The sequence below is a fragment of the Melospiza georgiana genome, chromosome 8 (genome assembly GCF_028018845.1).
Source record: "Melospiza georgiana isolate bMelGeo1 chromosome 8, bMelGeo1.pri, whole genome shotgun sequence".
NCBI classification, from domain to species: Eukaryota; Metazoa; Chordata; class Aves; order Passeriformes; family Passerellidae; genus Melospiza; species Melospiza georgiana.
This window is the reverse complement of record NC_080437.1, coordinates 26,163,968-26,186,290: the sequence shown is the minus strand read 5'-3', so window position 1 is coordinate 26,186,290 and position 22,323 is coordinate 26,163,968. Positions and strand designations below refer to the sequence as shown.

Sequence of the window (22,323 nt, the reverse complement as noted above, 5' to 3'; positions counted from 1 at the left end):
AAAAATTCACAGTGCTTTTCAGTCTGTAGAGTACAGAACAGATAAGCCATGTCTGACAACAGCCAGCTGAACACAGAATAGATTCAGTACAGCCATGAAGACAGCTATTGGTACCCCAGGACAACATCCTACTTCTTTATGACTTCTTCCATCCCTGCTTTTTTAAGGACAGATGGATACCTCTCCCTTTCACTGCACCAGTGTAATGTTTAAAATGTGGGGTCTATGGAAACCCCTTTCTCAGGTTGTCCTGTTAGGCAGGATGTGTTACTTGCAGCACTGTAGGTACAGGACTCAGGTCTAAAATACTTTAGTTGTTTGGTTGAAACCAGGGCAGGAGCAACTCTTGCCATGGAATTGGCTTTATTACCCACATCAGAAAAGGCTGCATTGAAAGAAAAATTTGGGGTATTCCTCTCTTTCTTCTATTCCACTATTCCCCTCAGTCTGGGCATCAGTGAAACACCCCTGGAGTGTCAAGAGTCACCATTAGGGATGCAAAGGCTAATGTCACCTTCAAGCTGATAACCAGCTCAAGGACTGTGTGTGCTTGTTCTTTCCAACTCCTCCAAGGGAGCTGCCTATCCTTGCCACCTTGCAAGGTAAGGCTCCAGTGATACTGAGATCTGAAACTTGGAAGCGCTTCTGGAGCCCTAAATAACGGGAAAAAAGAGCTTATCCTTTTCTTCTCTTGTCACAAGCTGCCTGGAAACCACAATTCAGGTAAGGCACCCTTGACAGCTCCACACTAAAGAAGCTAAAAATAAATCTTCTGTCTCAAGCCAAAAAGATTTGTGCAACAGCTTGTGGGGCTGAACTTAGTAGAAAGAAGTCTACCAGCACCAAATTTATGGTCTTTGTTTACACAGAGTAGTAAAAACTAGTAATTGTAATGAAAACAAATGGACCAGTTTATCCCTTTACTTTGATTTCCTTTCCAGGTGATTAAAAGCTGCATCAAGAGACCTCTCTGCAGCCCAAGATTCTTCTCTAGCATTGTACAGCCAGATTGTCTTAGATATGGAAAGAGAATATGCCCAGATTGATTCATGTCTGAGACTCCCCAGAGCTACTCAGTTCCCTACAGATGTTGTATCATAGATGGGACACTGGAAATAGACTATTTTGAAAGCTGGTCAAGACAGAAATTAAATACTAATTACATTTTCGTCATCTGTCCCATACAGAGAGGAAAAAAAATAGTAAAGGTTTCTGAAGGTGATAAGTTGGAATTTTTTTGCATTTTAAGAAAAATATTACACAAGCTAATCAGTAAGACTAGGTCTTCAGGCAAAAGAAAGTCTCTATCCCACCATAGTAAGACACTGGTCAGGGATTTTCTGAACAAGGACAAAATGCTTTGGAAATGTCTGACTTCAGGATGTAGTTGTACAGCTCAACCTGGTTTCTAATTAAGTCTTTCAGGTTACAACAATGCACTGATGTCACCTTTCATGATTTCATAGTAAAAAAATGCTTTCACTTAATGGTCCACTTTAAACCTAATGCTGAAAGCAAGGCTCGGCTCTTTCTGCTTTGCCACTTCATCGCCAAAAAAAGACAAAAGTAGATTAAACTAGTGAAAAAAAAAAAAAAGAGTTCAATTAAAAACCTTCACAATTCAATTTTTTGTAAGCCTCATTGGCACCAAGCACACTTAGCCAAAAATTTGGGATTTCTGCTAAGAGCAGACCATCTTTTGCTTTTCTACTCCACGACTGGTTTCCAGTGGAACAAGAAATCCAGATACAGCTGCAGCAGGAGTAGTGTCACAAATGAGTATCACAAAGAGCTTAAGGTATATTTTAGCCCTGGGTGAAAAACAGGCTTTTTTTTTTTTTGTGCTTTTCCTCTACCTCCAGAAATGCTAGAGTGGTGAAGAAACAAGATGAAAAATATTGCTGCCATATTTTTTAGCTAAACTGAAAATCTGGAGGAAAAATATGTTCAATGTGGTCAATCAAAACACCTTTCAATCACTGCTAAAGAATTTAGCAACCCGCAAAAGGTACTATAAATAGAAATGCCATTTTAAGGGAAGGCTAACTTTGCTGATTGCTTATTTATTCCTTTCTCCATGATATTTTAACCATTTCAAAATCACCTATAGAGTTTGAGGGAGGACCAAAGCAGAGAACAGGAACAAGGGAACAATACTGGGCCCATGAAGAGATCAGAATGGGATGGAGATGGCAGAGCTGCCTCCTGCTGCCAGAGGCTACAAGGTGCACCAGAAGTAATCTTTACCAGAATTTCTTCCTTTGGCATCCAATAGGCTCAGCCAGAGGCAGAGGGAGGTTTCAGGTTGCTCCTGTCCACAGAGGCTGCTTCACTCCTTTTTCCCCTCAGATCAGCTCTTTAACATTCACAAAAGAGTGAATCACCTCTAATGGCTGCTGATTTTTCTGCCTCAAAGCCAGGCTGATCCCTTAGTCCAGTTTCTTCAACTTAAAAATCATTAGGCAGCTTTGAGTCTGAGGTCTGTGCTAATTGGATCCACCAGCCACGTGGATGAAGCCAATGCTGCTGTGCAGGTCAGCCTGCACTGAGGAGCTCTGTGCCCTCCCAGCCCAACAGGAAAATGTTCTGTGCTCCTGGGGGCTTCACACTGCAGCCCTTCAGAAGTCCCTCCCTACACTCCATCAATGGTTATACTCCAGAAGTTTAACAATAAGGGGAAATAAATGTGAACCACGCGTCTAATGGGAAGATTTTTCATTCAAATGTGCTTTATTGTGTGATATATGCCTTTAATTATAGTGCAAGCATCTGGGTGCATTCATTGCTATTACAGACCAATCTTTCATGTTTATTGAGCATAAGACTACAAGGGACAAAGCAGCAGAGGCTGAGGCATTAGCCAAAGTGGGATATAAAGCTACAATCACATGCTTGGCTGTTCCTCTCCTCCTTCCTTTACAAACCCTGTGGCACTATTTGTAGATTAACCTCTATATTATACAGACCAGGATTTAATGGCAAAGGGATATTTTCAGATTAGTGGAAGAAATAGATTTCACACCACCAAACCACTTTCTAAACTTACATAAGATTTTTCTGATTTATTTATTCAGGTGGAAAAAAAAACATTTCTGAAATTGTGTACATGGGCATTAATGAACAGGTTTTAAACTGCATTTAGAACAGCATTTTTTTTGAGACATAGTCATTGTTCATGTAAAAAAAAAAAACTGCACACAGCTTGAAAGAAATATTAGTCTGGTTTCAAGCAGTATGTGCCATTTAGCCAAATTAAAGCAATGTATTCTGCCCCAGTTTAAATCGTATGTTATTTAACACACACACACCTGCCACCCAATGCAGTTTGCCATTCATCAGCATTTTCCCAGACAGTGATGGTTACTCAGTTTTTGTGACCCACCACCCTCAGACACTGAGCAGACACACACCTGAACTCATCTCACCCAGGTGAAAAGGCTGTTCTAACTTGGGATCAGCCCTGACAGAGTGCAGTTGCCCATTCCACTCGTTCTCCCCTCACCAGCTGAAGAGCAGCAAACCTCACAGGTCCTCAGGAGCTGCCCCCCACTTCTCACAGTGCTGTGTTTCTTCACAAAGTCAGAGCTGTGTCACAAGTTGTCCTTACTCTTCTACTCCATTCCCCCCATGAGGGCACTGTGGCCCCTCAGCCTGAGGCCGTGGGTTCTGTCAGGGATTTATGGGGCAGAGCAGGCATTTATAGGCTGCCACCACACATCTCCTTTGGTCATGGATGTGCCCCAAATGCCATCCTGAAAGTCTTCTGGGGAACTACAGTAGATGAACAGATGCTGCTTAGGACATGTACACGTTCTGCACTGGGAGAAATCCCTCTCTGGACAGCTCTGGTCCACACATACAGCCTGTGCTCTATGCTGCCTGGGACAAAGGGCAAATACTGCACCAAACCAGCCCAGAGAAAAGCCCACCTTAATTCATGGGACTCTTATGTCCCCCAAAAGAGAACACAGAAGCTGGTCATAGGACAACTCTTGCTATGAAATAAATTCTGTAAGCAAAAATTTTATAAAAACAAGGTAGAAAATTTCAATTTCTGATAGCATTGAAGACATAGCTTCAGCAAATATTATCTCCTACTCAAACACCTCAGATCTTGTACAATACATTATTTTTGGCCATCTCCCTTACCACGCACTTTTCATATCCTGTCCTATAATGAATGAAGAGGCTTCTGCAAGCTTGAATATATAATAAAGAAAGTTAGATTTCTTTCAGCCTCACTCTCCTACTCAACAGCCAGCTCTGGTCTCCATGAAGGCCTCTGATATCTTGAAGACATTCTCCAGTACTGCTCTTACTATAACTCTTAAAATCCAGTGGAGTAATTCAGTTCACCTCTAGCCAGCCAAATTTCTTTTTGACCAGATTCCCTGGCAATCCATGCATTGAAAATAGGCTACAACTGAAGGGAAAGGCAGAGCCTGATTTTACAGGCATCCATCTCCACACATACATAGCCAAGCCAGAGATCACATGCAGAGAGGGAAGAGTAAGAGGTCTCATGAAAAACGAGAAATTCCTCCCTGCACCTCACAGAGATTCAGTTCATCCCAATCCAAGACTGTTTACTGGAGGAACCCAAATGAACAGCATCACTGTAAATACCAGCAACCATCAGGAACAATTTAGCTTGACAGCTGGAGCAGAAGCTGTCACTGCACTGAGGCATCACTGCCAGAAAAATCACCAAATGAGAAACTCACATGTTGCAGGGATCCTTCCAGGCTGCTGGGCAGACACCATTTACACTGTCATCTTTGATTCATCCATCACCCAGCTCCTGCAATCAAGCTGTGTACCTTTGGAATAAATGAATCTGCAACTGCAGATCACACAAGAAAAAGAAAGCTCTTATCTAGCCTCTCTCAGCAGCTCTCTAGGTTTGTAAATATTCTATGGTGTCTATATTTAAGCCATTTATCCCATTTAATTGAAACTCTGGGTACCTTCCTACCATCTGATGAAGTAGGGTGAAGAAAAAGCTTCTCCAAAGCCCCAGAACTACACAAACTCAATTCAAGGCAACAACTAGAGTCAACAACTCACCAAACTTGATTTAATGTAACTATAATTTCTGGTATTAATCTAGGTTCACAGTGATGGTATAGTATAACTCATAGTGGAAGGCTGCAAAGGAAAAATAAAGCAGCTTTTTCCATGCTGTCACTAGAGAAAAGTACAACTCATCTAGCTAGGGAATATCAGACTTAATTTTGCAGCAGAACTTTCAGACTCGTGACATTTCTGCCGCTGGGCATGTGTGCATAACTCTCGTGGACTTGCACCAAGATCTGAGAAAATCAACTGGCCTGAAGCAAGTGCTGTGTTAGAGGACAAAGCTAGAGTCCTGTTTTGGCAGCAAAACTTTTGATGACATTATTGTTCTCTTAATGTATGGCAGGAAAGTCCCCTTGGGTCCAGTATATTCTGCTAACATGTTATTTGTACGTGCTTTTATCTCTTGAACACTGGTATAAAATGCTACAAAATCTATATTCAGACAGTTTATGATCACTGAACCTCTGGCAGAAATGAGTTGCCCAAGGTAGGAGGCTGTGGGAAGGATCTCATTTTCCTCCTTTTGTACTACAGAATCACAAGGATTTTCTATAAGGCTTTAAGCTTTGTTGTTTCTTTGATCAATTGTCCTCCTCTCAAAAATATCACCCTTCATTTTGGTGCCTCAGCTCCTCCTTTTATCATACCCACAATACTCCCAATGAACCAAAATTTTACTGCATCATGCCCTAACTTTCATTTTACAGCCACCATAGTCCTATAAAAATCAACTGAACACAAAACTAAAGAATTTTATTACTCTGGAAGAACTTCTTGTAACTGTCACAAAACTTATGTGGGGCTTCTATTGCAAAACTTCAAACCTGCACACAGGTGTGTGCACACCCTACACAAACAGGTCACCATTCTTCCCCCAGACAACCAATATGGACAGCCAGCTGAAATATGTGCCAAAACACAACTGAAGATGTGCAGCATTTGCAAGCATAAATAAAGATATGTGTCTTAGAAGCATAAATGCCCTGCAGAAGAACAGCACTGGAATCAGGACATTATGAAAATCTTGAGGGTTTTGTCCCATTTTTATTTAATGGTAAAATTTCTAATTCTATTAACTGTGAGGAGGCATTTGAAAAACATGGTTTTCAACACTTCCTCAGTCCCAGAAGCACAAGAGACATATAAGAGAGGACAACTGAAATTATTCACACACCTCTCTGACTTTTTCTCTACCAAACTCATTACTTTTAAAGAACCAATTCATTATTTCTAAACACTTGGGATTGAAGTTCCTGAGGTGCTAGACCAAAAATTCAGGAACTGGCCTTCTCTTTCACCACTGACAAAACAGGCATGAAAAGCTGAATCATCCATGCCTAGTAAAGGGACAGAGGAGTTGCAGCGATTCTTCTGGCACCTTTATTCCCCAGAAAAATTGATTAAATTAAGCTTCTATCTGAAGGGGGAAAAAATAGTAGAAAAAAAAGAAAATTTTTTAAAAAAGTGAATTTTCATATGTCAAGGTTGAACAGAAATAAGTAGTTGCCTTAACACAAGAAAGAGCTTGCACACAGGCTCTCTGCCCAGGGACTCTGCATCACCACATTTTAGGCGGGGGGAAATCCCTGTGCACTGGGAGGCATAAACTACATCTGTCTTGTTTTATGTGAGAAAAGAAAACTGTACACGTTTTCAGGTCAGATCCTCCAGTGATGTTAATCAGCATTTCCCTGCTAAAATCAATGGACTCACACTGAATATCAGCTGCTACATGTGTGACTGAACACATCTTTTGTAAAGCACCTCAGGTATGCTATCAGATCAGAACATGGTCCATTTCCCCACTGAAAACAAGCACTGGAGACAGGGATGGCTTGTTGTGACTCAAAAAAGAGAGGCAAGAGCAACAGAGAGAAGCCTGCTGGCAAAGGGCAATCCAAGGAAAAACACACAAGCTTCTACCATTACATAAACCTGTTTCACCTAATAGACACAAAGTGATTAGAAATTAAATGTATTAACTTTTTAATAGACTGCATGCTAAAACATAAAAGAAGGACCCTCTCTACCTTGTGGCCCATTTACTACTACAGCACCTGCTGTAAATTCTCACACAGGGTACCCCATGCACACTGGAAGTTCTGCCAGGACATATCAGCTCCTGCCTGCTGCCTCCTGGAGCTTCTCTGTAGCTCAACTTTGATTTCAAGACTTTGATTTCAGGAAGCTGAAACACCCCCTCCTTAGGGGCAGAACAGAGAGCAAGGGCCAGCCTGCTATTTCCAGGCCTGCCATTCCTACTCCTGAGGGCAAGCTCCCAGTCCAGCACACAGAAATGCACCCCTGGAAGCACCCTCACAGACTGCCCCTCTCCTTGGGTGCTGGTGATGTGACAGACAGACATGTGCAGGGGATTGTTTGGGGGGATGAGGGGGACAGGACTGTGCCTTCACCCCTCAGCATCGTTCATCCGGCTGGCTGCCTCAAGGAAAAGAAAAACAAAAGGTTGCAAACTCCTTCTTTGCTTGCACATCATGTTTGCTCTCTTCTCCAGGGTGGGAGTCATTAGAAGCTGTAGGCACAATAACAGGAACTAGGAAACGAAATGCTTTTCGCTGTTTTGATCATATTGGAATCGTATCCCCTGTAATCCATTTTGCACACATCCAGACAGCAGGGTTGGTTTCAAGTCCTCTAATCTCAGGTAATATAGCAAATAGTTACATCTCAGCAAAGGAAATTACTTCCTTGACACTCAGCAGAGGCCTCATCAATACAAATGAGTCCAAGGTACAATTTACCTCATCCTAAAAGAGTCACCTCCATTTGCTTCCAGAAATCAATCAACACCATTCAGTAGATCCCCATCAACTACCATGTGAAGCCACGACACCCAATGTAGGCGTACATTGCAACATTTTAGATCTCTACAGTCAGGCAAAATAAATCATGCCCCTGGTGTTCTTATTCTGCAGCCTTCTTCACTCCTTCATTTTTATTCCCATCTGCTATATTTATAACCACTCTTCACCCCACTTAGGCTCCAGATAAAATCAATATACAGCCATGATTTAGCATGGCCAGGAATAAGCCACAGGATCCTTGCTCTGTTACACAATAAACTAGGTTGCTCCAGCAGAAGAGCACATTTAAGCATCAAATGTGTCTCGCCCCATTTATCTCTGTATTTCCCTTTTCAAAGTAAAACCTGCTCATGAAGTGTCTATAACATAAATAACAAGCAATAGGAAAGTCTGTTCTGGCTAAATCAAGTTTCACAAGCCGTTACTTTCTCTTTGCCACCACAAATCATCACAAGCCCAAAGTTCAGTATTTTGCCAGGACAAAATTCATTGGGCATTTCTGAAGTAGAGCCAAAGTTGCATAATTTAATTTCCCATCTCCTATTAAAACTGCCAGGCCTACCATAATCAGAATGATAAATGTAGAGTCATACGTCTTCTTTCTGACGGTAATGCCCATCAATACTTCAAATGCAAACAATTGTGACATCTGACTTTATAAAAATTACCTGGTGCACCAACAGCACTTAATTAAATTTTAAAAATGCTTTTGTTATGTTTAATGAATGATATATTATACTGCAATGAAACATGCAGCAATACAAATACTTCACAATGCCAACAATTAAGGCTCACTTCACTTACGGCAATTGACAACACGAGTGCTCCTCACTTCATTCAGCTTGTGCATTCCAAATGAACTGGTTAGCAAAAAGGGTGCTTCTTTGCTAATGAGTTTTGTAATCAAGGCATCTATTTTAATTTCAAATTGGCTAGATTGGGGGAAATTGCTGAACTAAATGACTGGTTCTAATTAGGATTATAAAAATATTCATCATGCTGCAGAATTAGCGCAAGGTCTTGATTTACTGACATTTGCATATAGCTTTAGTTTAGGAGTGGAAAAAACCTCCTGATAAATTGTCTTCCTTTTAATGAATTGAACAAACACTATATCTGTTTTAGTCGTCCTTTCATGTAAAGGCACTGATACATATTCATGATTTGTAAATGAAGTTAAGTGATTTCAATTCTTCAGTTCATTATCATATTGAAGAGGAGACTTCTGTAAATTGCTTTTAAGCATTCCCAATCTCAAGGGTTTGGTTCTTTATGTTTGGTTTGTGTTTTTCGAACTTTACTAACATTTCAGTTTATCTGTTTGATGGAACCCTGCCTGCCTGAGAGAGCTGCTGGCAGGTGGCTTGTCCAGCAACACAGACACATGATATGTTTGTAGAACCTGATGTTCTCAGAAGAGTATTCAAAAGGCAAAAAGATGAAAGGCTTATTTGTGGCTAAGTCATGGGAACAGGACTCTATCTGCATTCAGTTTCTGACTTTGTTATAGTTCTCAGTGGTAGTTAGGCAGTGAAACACTTTAATGACCTGTGCCTGAATACACTAGAGATGCTCAGGGGACACCACTTTCTCTGTCAGCCACATGTTTAATTGCAAGCACTCTCAGGCAGGGATTGCTTCTTAAAATGAGTGTGCAGTACAATGGAGCAGTCAGCATGGTAGATATTTCTATGAGCAGTTACTATAATATGGCTTGTATCAAACATGGAACACTGTGTGCTCCTTTACAGGTGGGCAATATGCTCACATTATTTCCTTCCTCAGTATGGTAGGCCTGTGGGATTAACTGTTATTGTGGCAGCTTCCTCAGTCTCTTTCCCTTTGGGGTGAAGAAAAGAATGCAGTAGGTGTGCCTCCAGCTTAACTCCATGGGGTGCTCAAATGTCAAGTCACTAGTGCAAGATAAATCTGAAAGCTGAGCATTGTATCCACAGGACTGGAATCACAGGCAGTGTGCCCTTCAGATATCAGTAAACTATAATGAGAAATTAGCCCTGGTGTCTTCTCTCTCATCATGGAATGAAATGGTGATTCTACCATAAGGATCCATGCAGGAGCAGAAAGAACTTACTTTCCTTGTTAAAAGTAACGTTCACATCTTGCTAAGAAAAGCTGTGTTTTATCCAAGAGGTGCAGTCTTGAGCTGCTGTTGATAAAAGGAGTAGTTACTCACACTTCTAACAACTTCTGACAACTACAATTACATTTAAATTCCAGGAGCAGAAGTGCTGCTGAGGAGCAGGTAACAAGTCTGGGTGCCTGCTGATTTATAGCAAAACGAGATGTGAGGCAGACACCAGCCTGCCTCTCCTCATCAGCCCCATACCTCAGTTCCTAAGGAAAGAAAACCTACAGGCCTGGGCCAGAGTCACATCTCACTTCAGACATGCAGTAACTCTCACTGCTTGATTTCAGCACATCTGCAGGAGCAGCTGCTATCCTGGAATCACATTTCCAGCATTAGGAGTTTCAACTAAAAGTACAGTAGCCTGACCCAAACACAACCCTGAAGCCCCCGTGTGCCTAAGTTTCCTTAGTGGGCACAAAATCTGAGACCAAGGAGCCCTTACTGGAGGCATTCAAGACAGGACTGGACTGGGTGCTAGACAATCACATCTAGGCTCCCTTTCCCATGAGGGCTGGACCAGATGATCTTTGGAGATCCCTTTCAAATTGGATTGTTCCGTGTGTCCGTGAAAACAGCTCATCACAAAGAATCCCAAATATGAATGACTGCCTGGAACAAGGTGCCTATATTCCTTAAGCAACTTCCCCTTGATTTCTCTGGCAGCACCCTGCCCAACTGCACATTGTCAAAAAAAGCCCCAATCAAACAACCACCCTCAGCTGCCTTACTGCCCCATGTCATATTGGGAGACTGGGCCTAAATTCCAGGGCAGCATTTTATCTGGAGCAGATACACTGCCTCCATGGCTCTGGTTCTGTGTCTAGCACATTAGAAAAAATTAGAAAAAAAATTTTTAAAAAACTCCTAACAAACTTCCCCACATAGTCCCAGTCTTATCTGTGATTTTTTTGATAAATTCAGTAGTGTCTAGTCAAGATAGTCAAGGCTGTGACATGCACTGCATCCAATTTTCAGATGATAACTTGCCACATCTCCCACACCAAAGGAATCTCTCCAGTCAGACCTGATACTGTCTGCCAGGTGCAACTTGGTGATACAGCAGAATGTTATCTTGCACCTCTTATTTATCACCTCATTCGAAGAGATAATGAGACACCCACTTTCTTTTGTTCACTTTCTGCTGAAGATTAAGCTCCATGGAGGGAGAAGCCACTGATTGCCTAACTTCTTGTTTATCCAATGTTCTCAAATTTGTAATGGGTAGCTGGGGAATTTAAATTGGTGTATTTCTGAATCATTCTGCCTCTTACCTATTCCCAGCAGGCTTCAAATCACAGTTTGGTCTGTAAGGAAAAAGTGGGATTCTACCATGTTGTATACCTGTGGTTTCTTCTCTTAACAATGGTAATTTCTAATATTTTAAATAACCCTCTCCCTATATTTTCTCCCTATATTTTCTCTTTTAAACAAATGATCTTTTTAAATTATCTTTTAAACAAATATTTATGTAAGAGAGTTTTTGCATGTTTCTATGAAAGTTTCAACGTCATTCTGAGAGAAACTTCATGCAGCTGGAAAGTCCCTTCCATTTCTACCTCCAGACTCATCCATTCCCCACAGAGGAAGTTTTGCCTATAGAGAATTAGTTGGTTTCTTGGATAAATGAGACAAATAATCAGACATTCAGCATATTAACATCAGGAATGTAAGATAAACTCAAGATATTCCTTCCCAGTCACTGTGAATGGCAGCAATGAAATCTGTACCTTAAGCTTGTGTTGGGAGGCTTTAAGCTTTCGCAGCATTCCACAGAGCAGTTCCCCACACTTTCCAACAGGCAATATTCACCTTTTTCATATATTCCCCTTCCCACCACATTTTTATCCAAGGATTGTTTAAAATGGCTTCCTATGGATTTTCTGCAAATACCCACAAAAACTGGAGGCTGCAGGCCCATTTTCCATTTTGTACTGGGTGATTTATCCAAGTGTCAGCATGGACACTCCCTGTGAGAACCAGTCTGACCTGCAGCAAATTGTCTGTAACATTTACACAGTGTCCACCTTCTGCCAAAGGCCACTTAAGGGGGCCATTAACAGAACCAACACATGCACACATCAGATTGTGCAATTTTATCAATAAATTTGACACATACACACAAAGCTACTGGGAAGAGATCCAAGATTTTCAGCTCACAAGATGCATTTAATATCCCAGGACCTGATAGTTATACAATATCACATGGCAGCTCAGGGGGGAATAGCAAACCCACACAGGTTTGCTTAAAGCCCTGTAAAAATTCCTTCAGCCTGTGCTTTATACTCTCTGAGAAGACATCAGGGTCTGTGAACTTGCTACATGTTCATGCCCACACACAGAGATTTCTTGGCTCAGCCCTGCTGCATTTATGAGGATACAGGAGAGTTAGCAAAGCAGAGGAGGGTCCTACTTGGCTATAAAAATTAAGAACAGGAACGATATGCTGTGTTGACTCATACCAAGGAAGTATCCTCAATAACTCCTTGGATACTACTAAGAGAAAACAAATGGTGGTAACGGTGATTTGTCCTTAAATCAACAAAGTAACTAGCAGCCACACAGTGACAGATCTTTTGGAAAGCCTGCTGAACTCCATCTCACTCACTCGTCTTCTGGGAATTGCCCTAACCAGGAAAAAGCAGGACAACACCTATGTGGGAGTGGTAATAAAAAACTGAACTGTTTTTATATTCAACTATTTCACTTGATGGAAGTGGTAATACCACAAAGTCTTTGGCTTTCTCATTATGAAGCCATATTTCAAGGAACAGTTCTGTGGAGAAGAGATGGGCTCCTCCTCTTAAAGAAGGTTGTAGAATATGGAATAGACTTTTAAAAACATCAGCTTGGAAGGGACAAAAATTCTGTTCAGAGGGCATTCAAAATGTGTTGGGTTTTTTTAGTTGGTTGGTCATTACTTTAATCAACTGGATAAATATCCTAACATTGTTGTCAGCTGTGGAGAAATTAGCTAAAAACAAGGAGGTATTGGTTAAAACAGTCATTAAACAAAGGCTTGAATCACAGCCATGGAACTGAAGGTCAGAAGATGTTAGAGGAAAACTATTTATTGGGAAGATCCAAAACACTGACTATTTGTATTTCATTCCGAAATGTTAATATTGTTTTCTATTTTTATAAACAAAACAATTCAAAAATCTTTTGATCTAGGCAGTTACCAAATTCATTATTTGTAGGGATATGAACTGTCCCTATTTAATTTCATTTTACTGTGAGGAACAACATACTAAGCAAAATGGATTTTCGAGTTCATCATTCTCCTTAATTTCCAAGTTGACTACAGCTTGCTTAAAACAGTACGTTATTATTATTTTTAATTGAAAAAAAACTAATAAGAAAAATATTAATCTGAAATGCTTATTTTAATCTAAGATATGAAATTAATTTTTCCAACTTGTTTACACATTTACAGTTACAAGAGGATGGATTAGATCTTCCATTAATAGTTTCTGCTGCTGGGAGTCAAATTATATGTACTTGATTTGTTTTCAGAATAACATTTGCATTTTTAAATCTGTCACTAAAGAAGTCATTAAAATAGACTTTAAGGGTCAAACACACTTTGAAAACTTAGAGAGGTGGGAAAATATGATGTCTCACTGTAGCAGTGTCTGCACTACAGAGCAAAGAGCAAGTCACCTTCCTTGTCACAGTATCAGTGGATGAATATTACCTGCAGGTTGCAGGCTAATGATAAACTTTTTATTTTATTGCCCTCTCATGCATCAAGACAGAAGTATTTCAGAGCAGTTTTATCCCCAAAAAATGGACATATGAACTGAGAAAGCAAGAACTATTTGATACAGCTCCACCTGCTTTGTACCAGGCAACTTCATGCTGCTTTGCAGGAAAATGAGCACAAAAACAAAGGGCACAGGAGCAGAACTAGGCTGGAGTTGGACAATTAGCCCCTGCCAGCATGGCATCCCTTTGGATAGCCTCCTCACAGCTGTGAGCACCACTGCAGCCTCTCTAGGCACTTATTTTAGAAGCTCTTGGTCTCTCTTTTCTGGTGAGCAGCAGAGAGATGAAATGGGCATTGCCATTAGCACCATCCCATAACCACATCTAGGAGAGAAGGCATAGTAGAGTGGGAAGCTGTGAGATCCAGATCTGCTTTCTAGAGAAAAAGGAGAACAGCCACAACAATCTTATGAAGATGCAAAAGATATGATGAATATTCTCAAGTATATGGGACTTAAATCCTAAAAGCCTCTTTAGTCTTACATTGGCCTAACCTGAGAAAAGGACAGGCCTGACTTCTGGTTCCCACTCGCCTGTGGCAGTGCAGCTGTTTCCAGACCTGCAGGAATGCATCACACTGACCTCTCAGAGACTCCAGCTGGGGATTTCCCATGGCACTGCTGTCACACTCCACGAGCACTGCCCATTACCTCAGCAACAGCCACGACTGCAGTGAAGCTGGTGATCCTGACTCACAGTGACAGCTCTTTCACAGCTCTTACTAACCCAAGACATGGCTCAGCACAATCTATACCTCAGTCGTGTTAAGCAAACATTTCAGCTGGGAAAAGCACTGCTCCATGGCTCCATTCCAGGACCCACATTGAACCAGCACTTCAGGCCATCCTTCTGACCAGTGAAGGAAAGCATGAGTGGCCTTGAATGCAAAGGCAGACATAAAGGCAAAGCCTGAACTTGGCTTTGCTCCATTTCCACTTGACCAACAAGCCACAGACCAACTCATCTTTGCTCTTACACTTTGAACAATTTTATTCGGTTTCTGGGATGAAATGGAAGCAGATTCAGGGTGTTTCTAGTTCAGTTCATTTTTCTTGTCTTTTTCCTGGGCAGAAGACAGCAGCTGAGGTGTGCACACAGATGTATTTGTTCGAAAGAGCAGAAGCAAAAATGCTCCTGGCCTGCTATTACTGCACTGGATATGGGGAGCATTAGTAGCAGCTCACAGTCAATCATGTGCCTCCCTTGTATTTTTATTTCTCCCTCCAATGACTAACATCACAAAAAGATTACAAAGCTCTGCAAATAGAAATACAGTGCTTCATCCCAACAGCAGATGCTCAGCACTCACTGCAGATGGATCTCTTTGCCAAGGCATGCTCAGGATGTGTCATCTGGCTTCTCACATACATGACTACCTCATCAGATGCCTGTTTCTTCCAAGCCTGTCTATATAAACACCAGGATCATGCAAATTATTACCTCCAGTTTAAAAGTAGCATCAAGACATTTTGTGACATCAAATAAATAGATTGGTCTTTCCAGCCTCTTTCAAAATCCCTGTTACACTGATCCTCTGATTGCAGAAAAATATTTGACATTTGACTAACCCCTTCATACAGTAAAGACTTGATACTATTAAAGGAGTGTGTTTACAATAGCTTTGTTCTTGCAAATGTCACTCAAGAATCATTAACAGCACAGCAGCAAAACACCTGGTGCCTGCCACAGCATTCTTTTAGCAAGTGGGAAGCAGAGCAATAGGAAATTATTTGATTATATTCTCAGTAACTGGTTTGGTAAAATCTTGCACTAGCCTTCCAAAGGAAATTCTCAAATAGAGAGGCACAGCACTTTATCTATATTGTTCCTACAGCTAGGATGTGAGACTGAATAGTTTAAAAATCTTCCAGAATAACTGCAGAAATTGAAAATCCCGCCCAGAACACACCATCACATCTGACAGGTTAACACATGTGTTTGGTTTGTGTGGAAAGGTTTTCATAGCAGGGAGGGGGCTACAGGGGTTGCTTCCATGGAAAGCTGCAAGAAGCTGTCCAAGAAAGCAAACACCAGCCAGCTCTGAGATGGACCCACTGCTGGCCCAGGTCACACCCATCAGTGACAGTGGTAGCACCTCTGAGATAACTTAGTCATGAAGTGAGGGGAAGAAACAAATTCAGCTACACAGAAACAAATTCTGAAAGCTTCAGCCAGAGAGGAGTGAGAATATATGAGAGAAAAAGCACTGCAAACACCAAGGTCGGTGAAAAAGGAGGGGAGGAGTGTCCCAGTGCTGGAGCAGGGATTCCGTTGCAGCTCACAGTGAAAGCCATGGTGAGGCAGCCTGACCCCTTGACCCATGGCAGGACAGGTGAAGGTGAGCCCACAGGAGACCCATATTGGAAGAATCTGTTCCTGAAGCCTTCATCCTATGAAAAGATCCACAGTGGGGCAATTCATGAAGAACTGCAGCCTGTGGAAAGGACTCACATTGGAAAGGTTGGTGGAGAGCTCCTCCTGTGGGAGGGGCACCATGCTGGAGCAGGGAAAGGGTGTGAGGAGTTCTCCCCTGAGGAGGAAGAAGAGCCAGAGACAACATGTGATGAATTGACCACAGCCCCCATGTCCTGTCCCACTCTGCTGCTGGGATGCAGAAAAAAGAGAAAATTGTGAGAAAAGTTGAGCCCAGGAAGAAGGGAGTGGTAGAAAGGTACTTTAAGATTTAGTTTTTACTTCTCATTACTCTATTCTTATTTGATAGAGTAGGGTATAAAGGGATAAAGTATAGTAGAGTATTGATAAGTAATAAATTCAATTAATTTCCCCAGCTGAATGTGATTTTCCCAGGATGGTAATTGCTGAGTGAGCTCTCCCTGCCTTTATTTTGACCCACAGACCTTTGATTATATTTTCTGCCCCTGTCCAGCTGAGGAGGGGAGTGACCAAGTGGCCTTGATGGACACCTGGCACCTAGCCAGGGCCAGCCCACCACAATGAGGAAAACTTAGTGGTTATTCAGCATGTTTTTGCTTTTCAGAGTCTTGGGATGACAGAAGCATAAGAAGGGAAAGATAAAAGCTTGGCAAGTTTAAAACTTTGTAGAATTTGTAACTTGACCATCCTGTCTATGTCTCAGCTTTGGGCTGTAGTGGGGACTGCTGCTCCAGACCTGAAGCACACATCTCCTCACCACAGCAGCTTGCTACCACACTGCACCTGCTCTGCTCAGCACCTTTCACATAGCACTCATCTGTTTGAGAGCAAACCTGCTAAGGACAAAGTAACAGACTGGACATTTCTCACTCACAGAAGGCATTGCAAAGAGGCTTCAAAGTGGCACAGAGGAGTTTGTCATCTGTTGCTGCTCCCTGACCTCCAGTCTGCAAGCAGAATGAGCACCCCTCAAGGCTCAACAGCCAGCTCAGCCTGAGTGCTCCATCCTCGGGGACAGCACAGAAATCAGCGCCTACCAATCAATAGATTTTTAGAGCAGCTCCATGTGTCATGTCAAATCTCTAATTCTTTTCATCTTTCATAGTATCACCACTACTGAAGTTTCCACACCCATCATGATCACTCTAATACTCAGCTGCTTTTAGCAAACTGGCTTTGGAGTCACTGCATGGCTTTTGAGCACATTTAAACCTGCAAAGTGAGAACAGCAAAGCACACTATAAATTCTTCATCATCTCTGAGAGGGAGCAGTTCTAGACAATATCCCCTTCAACTCCTGGCTCAAAATCATTGAAACATTAAATCAATTGCTTACCTTTTGATCCAGACTGTAGGCCAAGATCCACTCCTCCTGCTTGGGGTGGAAGAGCAAGCTCTGGATATAGAAGTTCAAACGGTACTTCTGATAAGTAGCTCCTTCATCAGAGCTGATGAGGATGCTGCTCTCAACTTCTGGATCACTAAGAAGCATGATCTAAATAGAAAAATGGAGGGAAAGTGTTAATGAAAAAGTGAAAGTGAACATAATTTAAGAGTGAGGTCACAGAGCACTGACTCCTATCAGATGTATTCAGAACATCACTCAAGAGTATAACATCCCATAGAATTAGAATGGGTTTTTATTATTTCAGTTTCATTTCCTTTGGCAACTCATTTGCTGATTTGATTCATTTTTTTTTCATTTTATCCAGATAAATTCAGAAAGATCAGTAAGAAAGAAAAATTTTATGTATCAATGTTGATTTTGCTTGCATATGGGAACTTCAGGCAGCAACACCAGGCTTTCCTGGACCATATCTGTCTACCACTTCTCTCACCCCATGTGGAATTCTCTCTCCAAAAGTAAGCAACAGAGCATTCCTGAGATTTAAGGCTCATTACCTGGCAGCTTGCAGTGCTATGAATGAGAGCATCACCTCCATGGAAACACAGAATGCCTTCCTGGATCAGCTGCTGGCAGCTGGGTATAGTTCACATGCACATGGGCAAACACTGACACCATTTCATATATCACACTCCCAATTTGTACAGTAAGAGACATTCATTCAGTCAGTGAAAACATAATTTTCCCCAAGCACAGGAAAGTGCACGACCTCAATTTTTATAGGGAGGAAAACACTTCTGAGTCTCTAATTTTAATTAGAAAATTATTATCAATATTTTAAAATGGGTTGATTCCACACTATCAGATGGCAAGCTCTACATAAACGTTAGCAGGAAAAATGTTGTGGAAACATTAATACCATCTTATTAACATCTGGAGAAAACGACTTCACATTAAAGCAAATACCAGTACCATAAAATAAAGGCAAACAGTGGGAAATAAATTAGAGCTGTTCTAAACACAGCAGGTTGTTGATACAGCAGCTGAATCAAATATAGAAACTGTCTTTCAGCAGGAAAACAGATCTAGGAATGGCCTTTTCTACCTCACTGCAGAATGATCAGCTAGCTGACATCCACTGCAGTTTTGGGTTTTGTCCACATTGACTTCTCTTATCCACCTTCACAGAGCTCCAACTTCAAGACTACAATAGGGAAATACATTAATTTTGACAGCAAAAATCAGTTTCAAGGAATGGTAAAACCCTTGGTATGTTAGGCCTTCATCAAGCAAAAAATTTCAGTGCTTGTTTAATCTTAAGTACTTCATTAGCTCCATGAAGTCGCCAAGGGAAAGGGACTACAACATAAATGGCTTCTGATCCTTTCCATTAAGGAATGAAAAGCTGAACTAGAAGTGAAAGTTTTCCCAGAGTGAAGCCAACTGTATGAATCCAGCTTGATGTCAAAGCACCTTCAACATCCCTCACATCCATCACTTACCAGCCCCAAAATCAATCCCTAGCCATTCCCACAGGAAGCCACAAGATAAATCCTGAAGAAGTGCACTTGCATTGTGCTCTGGTGCCCGGTCTGGGGAACGAGAAGTGTTCCCCACACGCAAATGATTTCCTGGGAATTAGCCTGGGAAGAGACCTCCAAGATCTCCACTCCAAAGGATGTTTTGGTACATTCATTCTTTCTAATCTGATCAAAATATCAACTTCATTATGTCCCAAACAATAACAATTTCACAACTATTTGAAGATATTATTTTCTATCACTTTTGAATTAGACTGCAAAGACATTTTATACATCTGTTCACCTAAAGCATATTGCCTATGCCAGAGAACTATAACATAGTTTAGTAAAAATCACTTGCTTATATGGAATGGAAAAAGGATGTAGGTCTGGCCATTTAAGAAGACAATCCAGAGAGATCTTATATTTAAAATAAAGGATACTTCAGGAATAAAAACATTTTCCACCTGATGTAATAGAGGATTACATAGTTAATAATGCTGTGTATTAAAAGGTTACTGCTGGAGTTCTATCCTCAAATAAGGAGCACAAGACTGCATGGACCTGAAGTGGTACACACACAAAACATCCTCTCTGCCCTTTCATACATGATCTGCAGCACTTCAGTGGATAGTGCAAGAAATGGTCATATGAGACAACAAAGGCAGTATTTCCACCAGATGGTTGACAAATCTGGCCAATTTGTTCTTCTGGATGTGTAACACTGGTTACAAGATCAGATAATAAAACCACCAAGCTAGGAAAGGTGGAAGAACCTAACAAAAGTCACATCTGGAGATGACATCACATAAATCATGCCCTGTGCCTTTACCCAGTTTCCACATCCACTCTCCACTCTTCAAATGGAGAAACGAACACCCAACATCTCTGCTGCCATCCATCCTCCCAGGATAGGCTGGTCCTACACAGAGCAGGATGGAAAGGCAGGAGGCTCAATCAGAGTGAAAAACAAAAGCTCAACACCAGCCATGCAGCTCAGACTGGCACAGGTTTGTTACATGGCACACAGAGAAAGAAAAGTGACAGACTCTAGCTTTTCTTTTTTTATTGTTTCTACTTTTTCTTCTGGAAGCTATAGGGAGAGGGAACTTTCAGCCTTCTCATTATGGGACCAGGAGGAAGCATCTACCCCACTAGTGATTTAGATTAATCACTTTTCATTAAGAGACAATAAACAAACTCCAGTCAAAATGAGCATTTCTGCCAGCATCCTGTGTTGCCATTTATAATTGCCATAAGGAATAGCAAAGGAGAACCAGAGAGTTGTCAAATGTAATTTATAAGGGTTTAAGATCTAATCATTTTCTATAATATTAAATTAAATGGCAGCTTTTATTTAAATGAAAATTACATTTGGTCTTTCTACATTTTAGATTAGCTATATATAAATCCATGTACAAAATGTTGCTTTTTTCTCTAGTTTAGGTGGAGAGGGGAAAGGCAGGCAGGACTGGTTACTGCCAAGGGTATATCCTTGAAAACGTACTTTCCCTGACCTTCAAAATCCAGTGAACAATGAATGGCAAGCACCAGACAAACAAAACAGGCTGAAAATCAGACTAAAATTCAGAGAGTTCCTTAGGAATGGATGCAGAGGAAGAGAGCTGTCTGGGACATGGTGCATCTCCTTTAAAGCAGGAGCTTTGGGGACAGTGAGGACACAAACAGAGCTGTTCTGAATGAACTCCAGGTGGGCAGAAGACCAGACACCAGTGAGACAACACAGGAATGATGGTATGGAGAGATCACCTGGCAAGAACATTACCTACACTATATGGACTGAGATCTTCAGTACATGAGCAGGAAACATATCCAGCTCTGAGCACTTCAAGGGGATTCACCCCAGGGAATAAACAGCACAAGCTGCAGGCAGAAGAACAAGGAGGGCATGATGCATGTTATACCTGTGCCTGCCATATTGTGTTTGGTACAGAAACCACAGCAGTAGTTAAGAGTCACTCAGATTTGTTGGAGAGTGTGTAAGGCCCTTAAAGGAGCTCAAATACAGAAGTAGGTAGGAAGGAAAGTGGCACCATATTGCAGCACAAATCCTCTAAAAAAGTCATGCCCTCTGATGGGGCTAATATAATAAAAACTAGGGTAAGATTTGTAACTGGGAACATGAGTTCCCACTAGCCAGATCAAAATACCAGGTAGGTTCCATGGTACTGCTTTCATATGGGTTATGGGCAGGTGGATGAGTTAAGATGGTGCCACGTTTCTCTTTTTCTGTAGCCCAGCACAAAGAGAGCCATGATGTGGGATACAGAACTGTGCAGTAATGGGGCAGCACACCTCTCACAGGCACAATGCTACAACATGCCCAGACAGGCATGGGGATACACATGAGCACAGAAATCACAATGGAATGTGTTTTGTACGCAGCTGAATTAGTTAAAAAACAGCCACTGGACCAAAAAAACCCCAAAACAACATGCCACATAAGTGGCATTTTTATTAATATTAGCTTTCAATGAAGCCTTTTATTTTTTTCAACGAACATAAATTTTCACTGTAAATTACCAAAGCGCATCTCCCTAAATCAGCACAGACCAGTTTTATAGGTGCAATAATCTGTAGCAATAGTACCACTGAGCTACATTAGCAAAGAAACACCAGAGAGTTGTCAAATGAATAAAGAAGACAGGTTCAAATAAATGTCTTTTGTTCTGAGAAATAGATAGACAACATTAAACTTTTGTGTACTGCCCCTGATGCTCCACTTTAATGCACTTTTCATACACTGTCCTTTTCAGAGGTCCTTGTCACATTCACCTATGTAAAAGGCTATTCTTAAAAAACATAAACAAAGCAGTTAAAAAAATAAACAAAACCAACAGGACACCTACAAACCATTCAAGCCTCCACAGCTTCAAAAGAAACCCAGTTCCTTAGAATTTACTCTGTAGGACGGGATTATCCTCTCCTACAACTGAAAAGACAGTCTTGACACAAACACTTCTGCAAATACAGAAAGTTGAAATTTAGTGTTTACAGGTTCATGGGGATTTCCATATTGAATGTGCTCAGCTTAAAAGTGAAAAGGTTTTTTTGGGGTTTTTTAGGCCTCCTTCCCCTAGGCCCTCAACTCAGAAACACTTCAGATCCTTCCTAAAGCCTGGCCACACCTACAACATCAATGAAAAAACAAATCAGATTCTAAAAAAGAAAAATGTTTCATTTGATTTAAAACATCTTATGGGTTGTATTGTCCCATGTCTCCTT

General features: G+C 41.3%; 1 protein-coding gene across 1 annotated transcript in view; it reads right to left on the bottom strand.

Annotated features, from left to right (window-relative positions):
* The window catches only part of SORCS3 (sortilin related VPS10 domain containing receptor 3), a 267,197-nt gene that overhangs the window by 105,617 nt on the left and 139,257 nt on the right, over positions 1-22,323 (bottom strand). Inside the window, exon 4 of the mRNA XM_058028863.1 lies at positions 17,549-17,707. Coding sequence (XP_057884846.1) covers positions 17,549-17,707 — 159 coding nt within the window. The remainder of the gene's footprint in view (positions 1-17,548; positions 17,708-22,323) is intronic.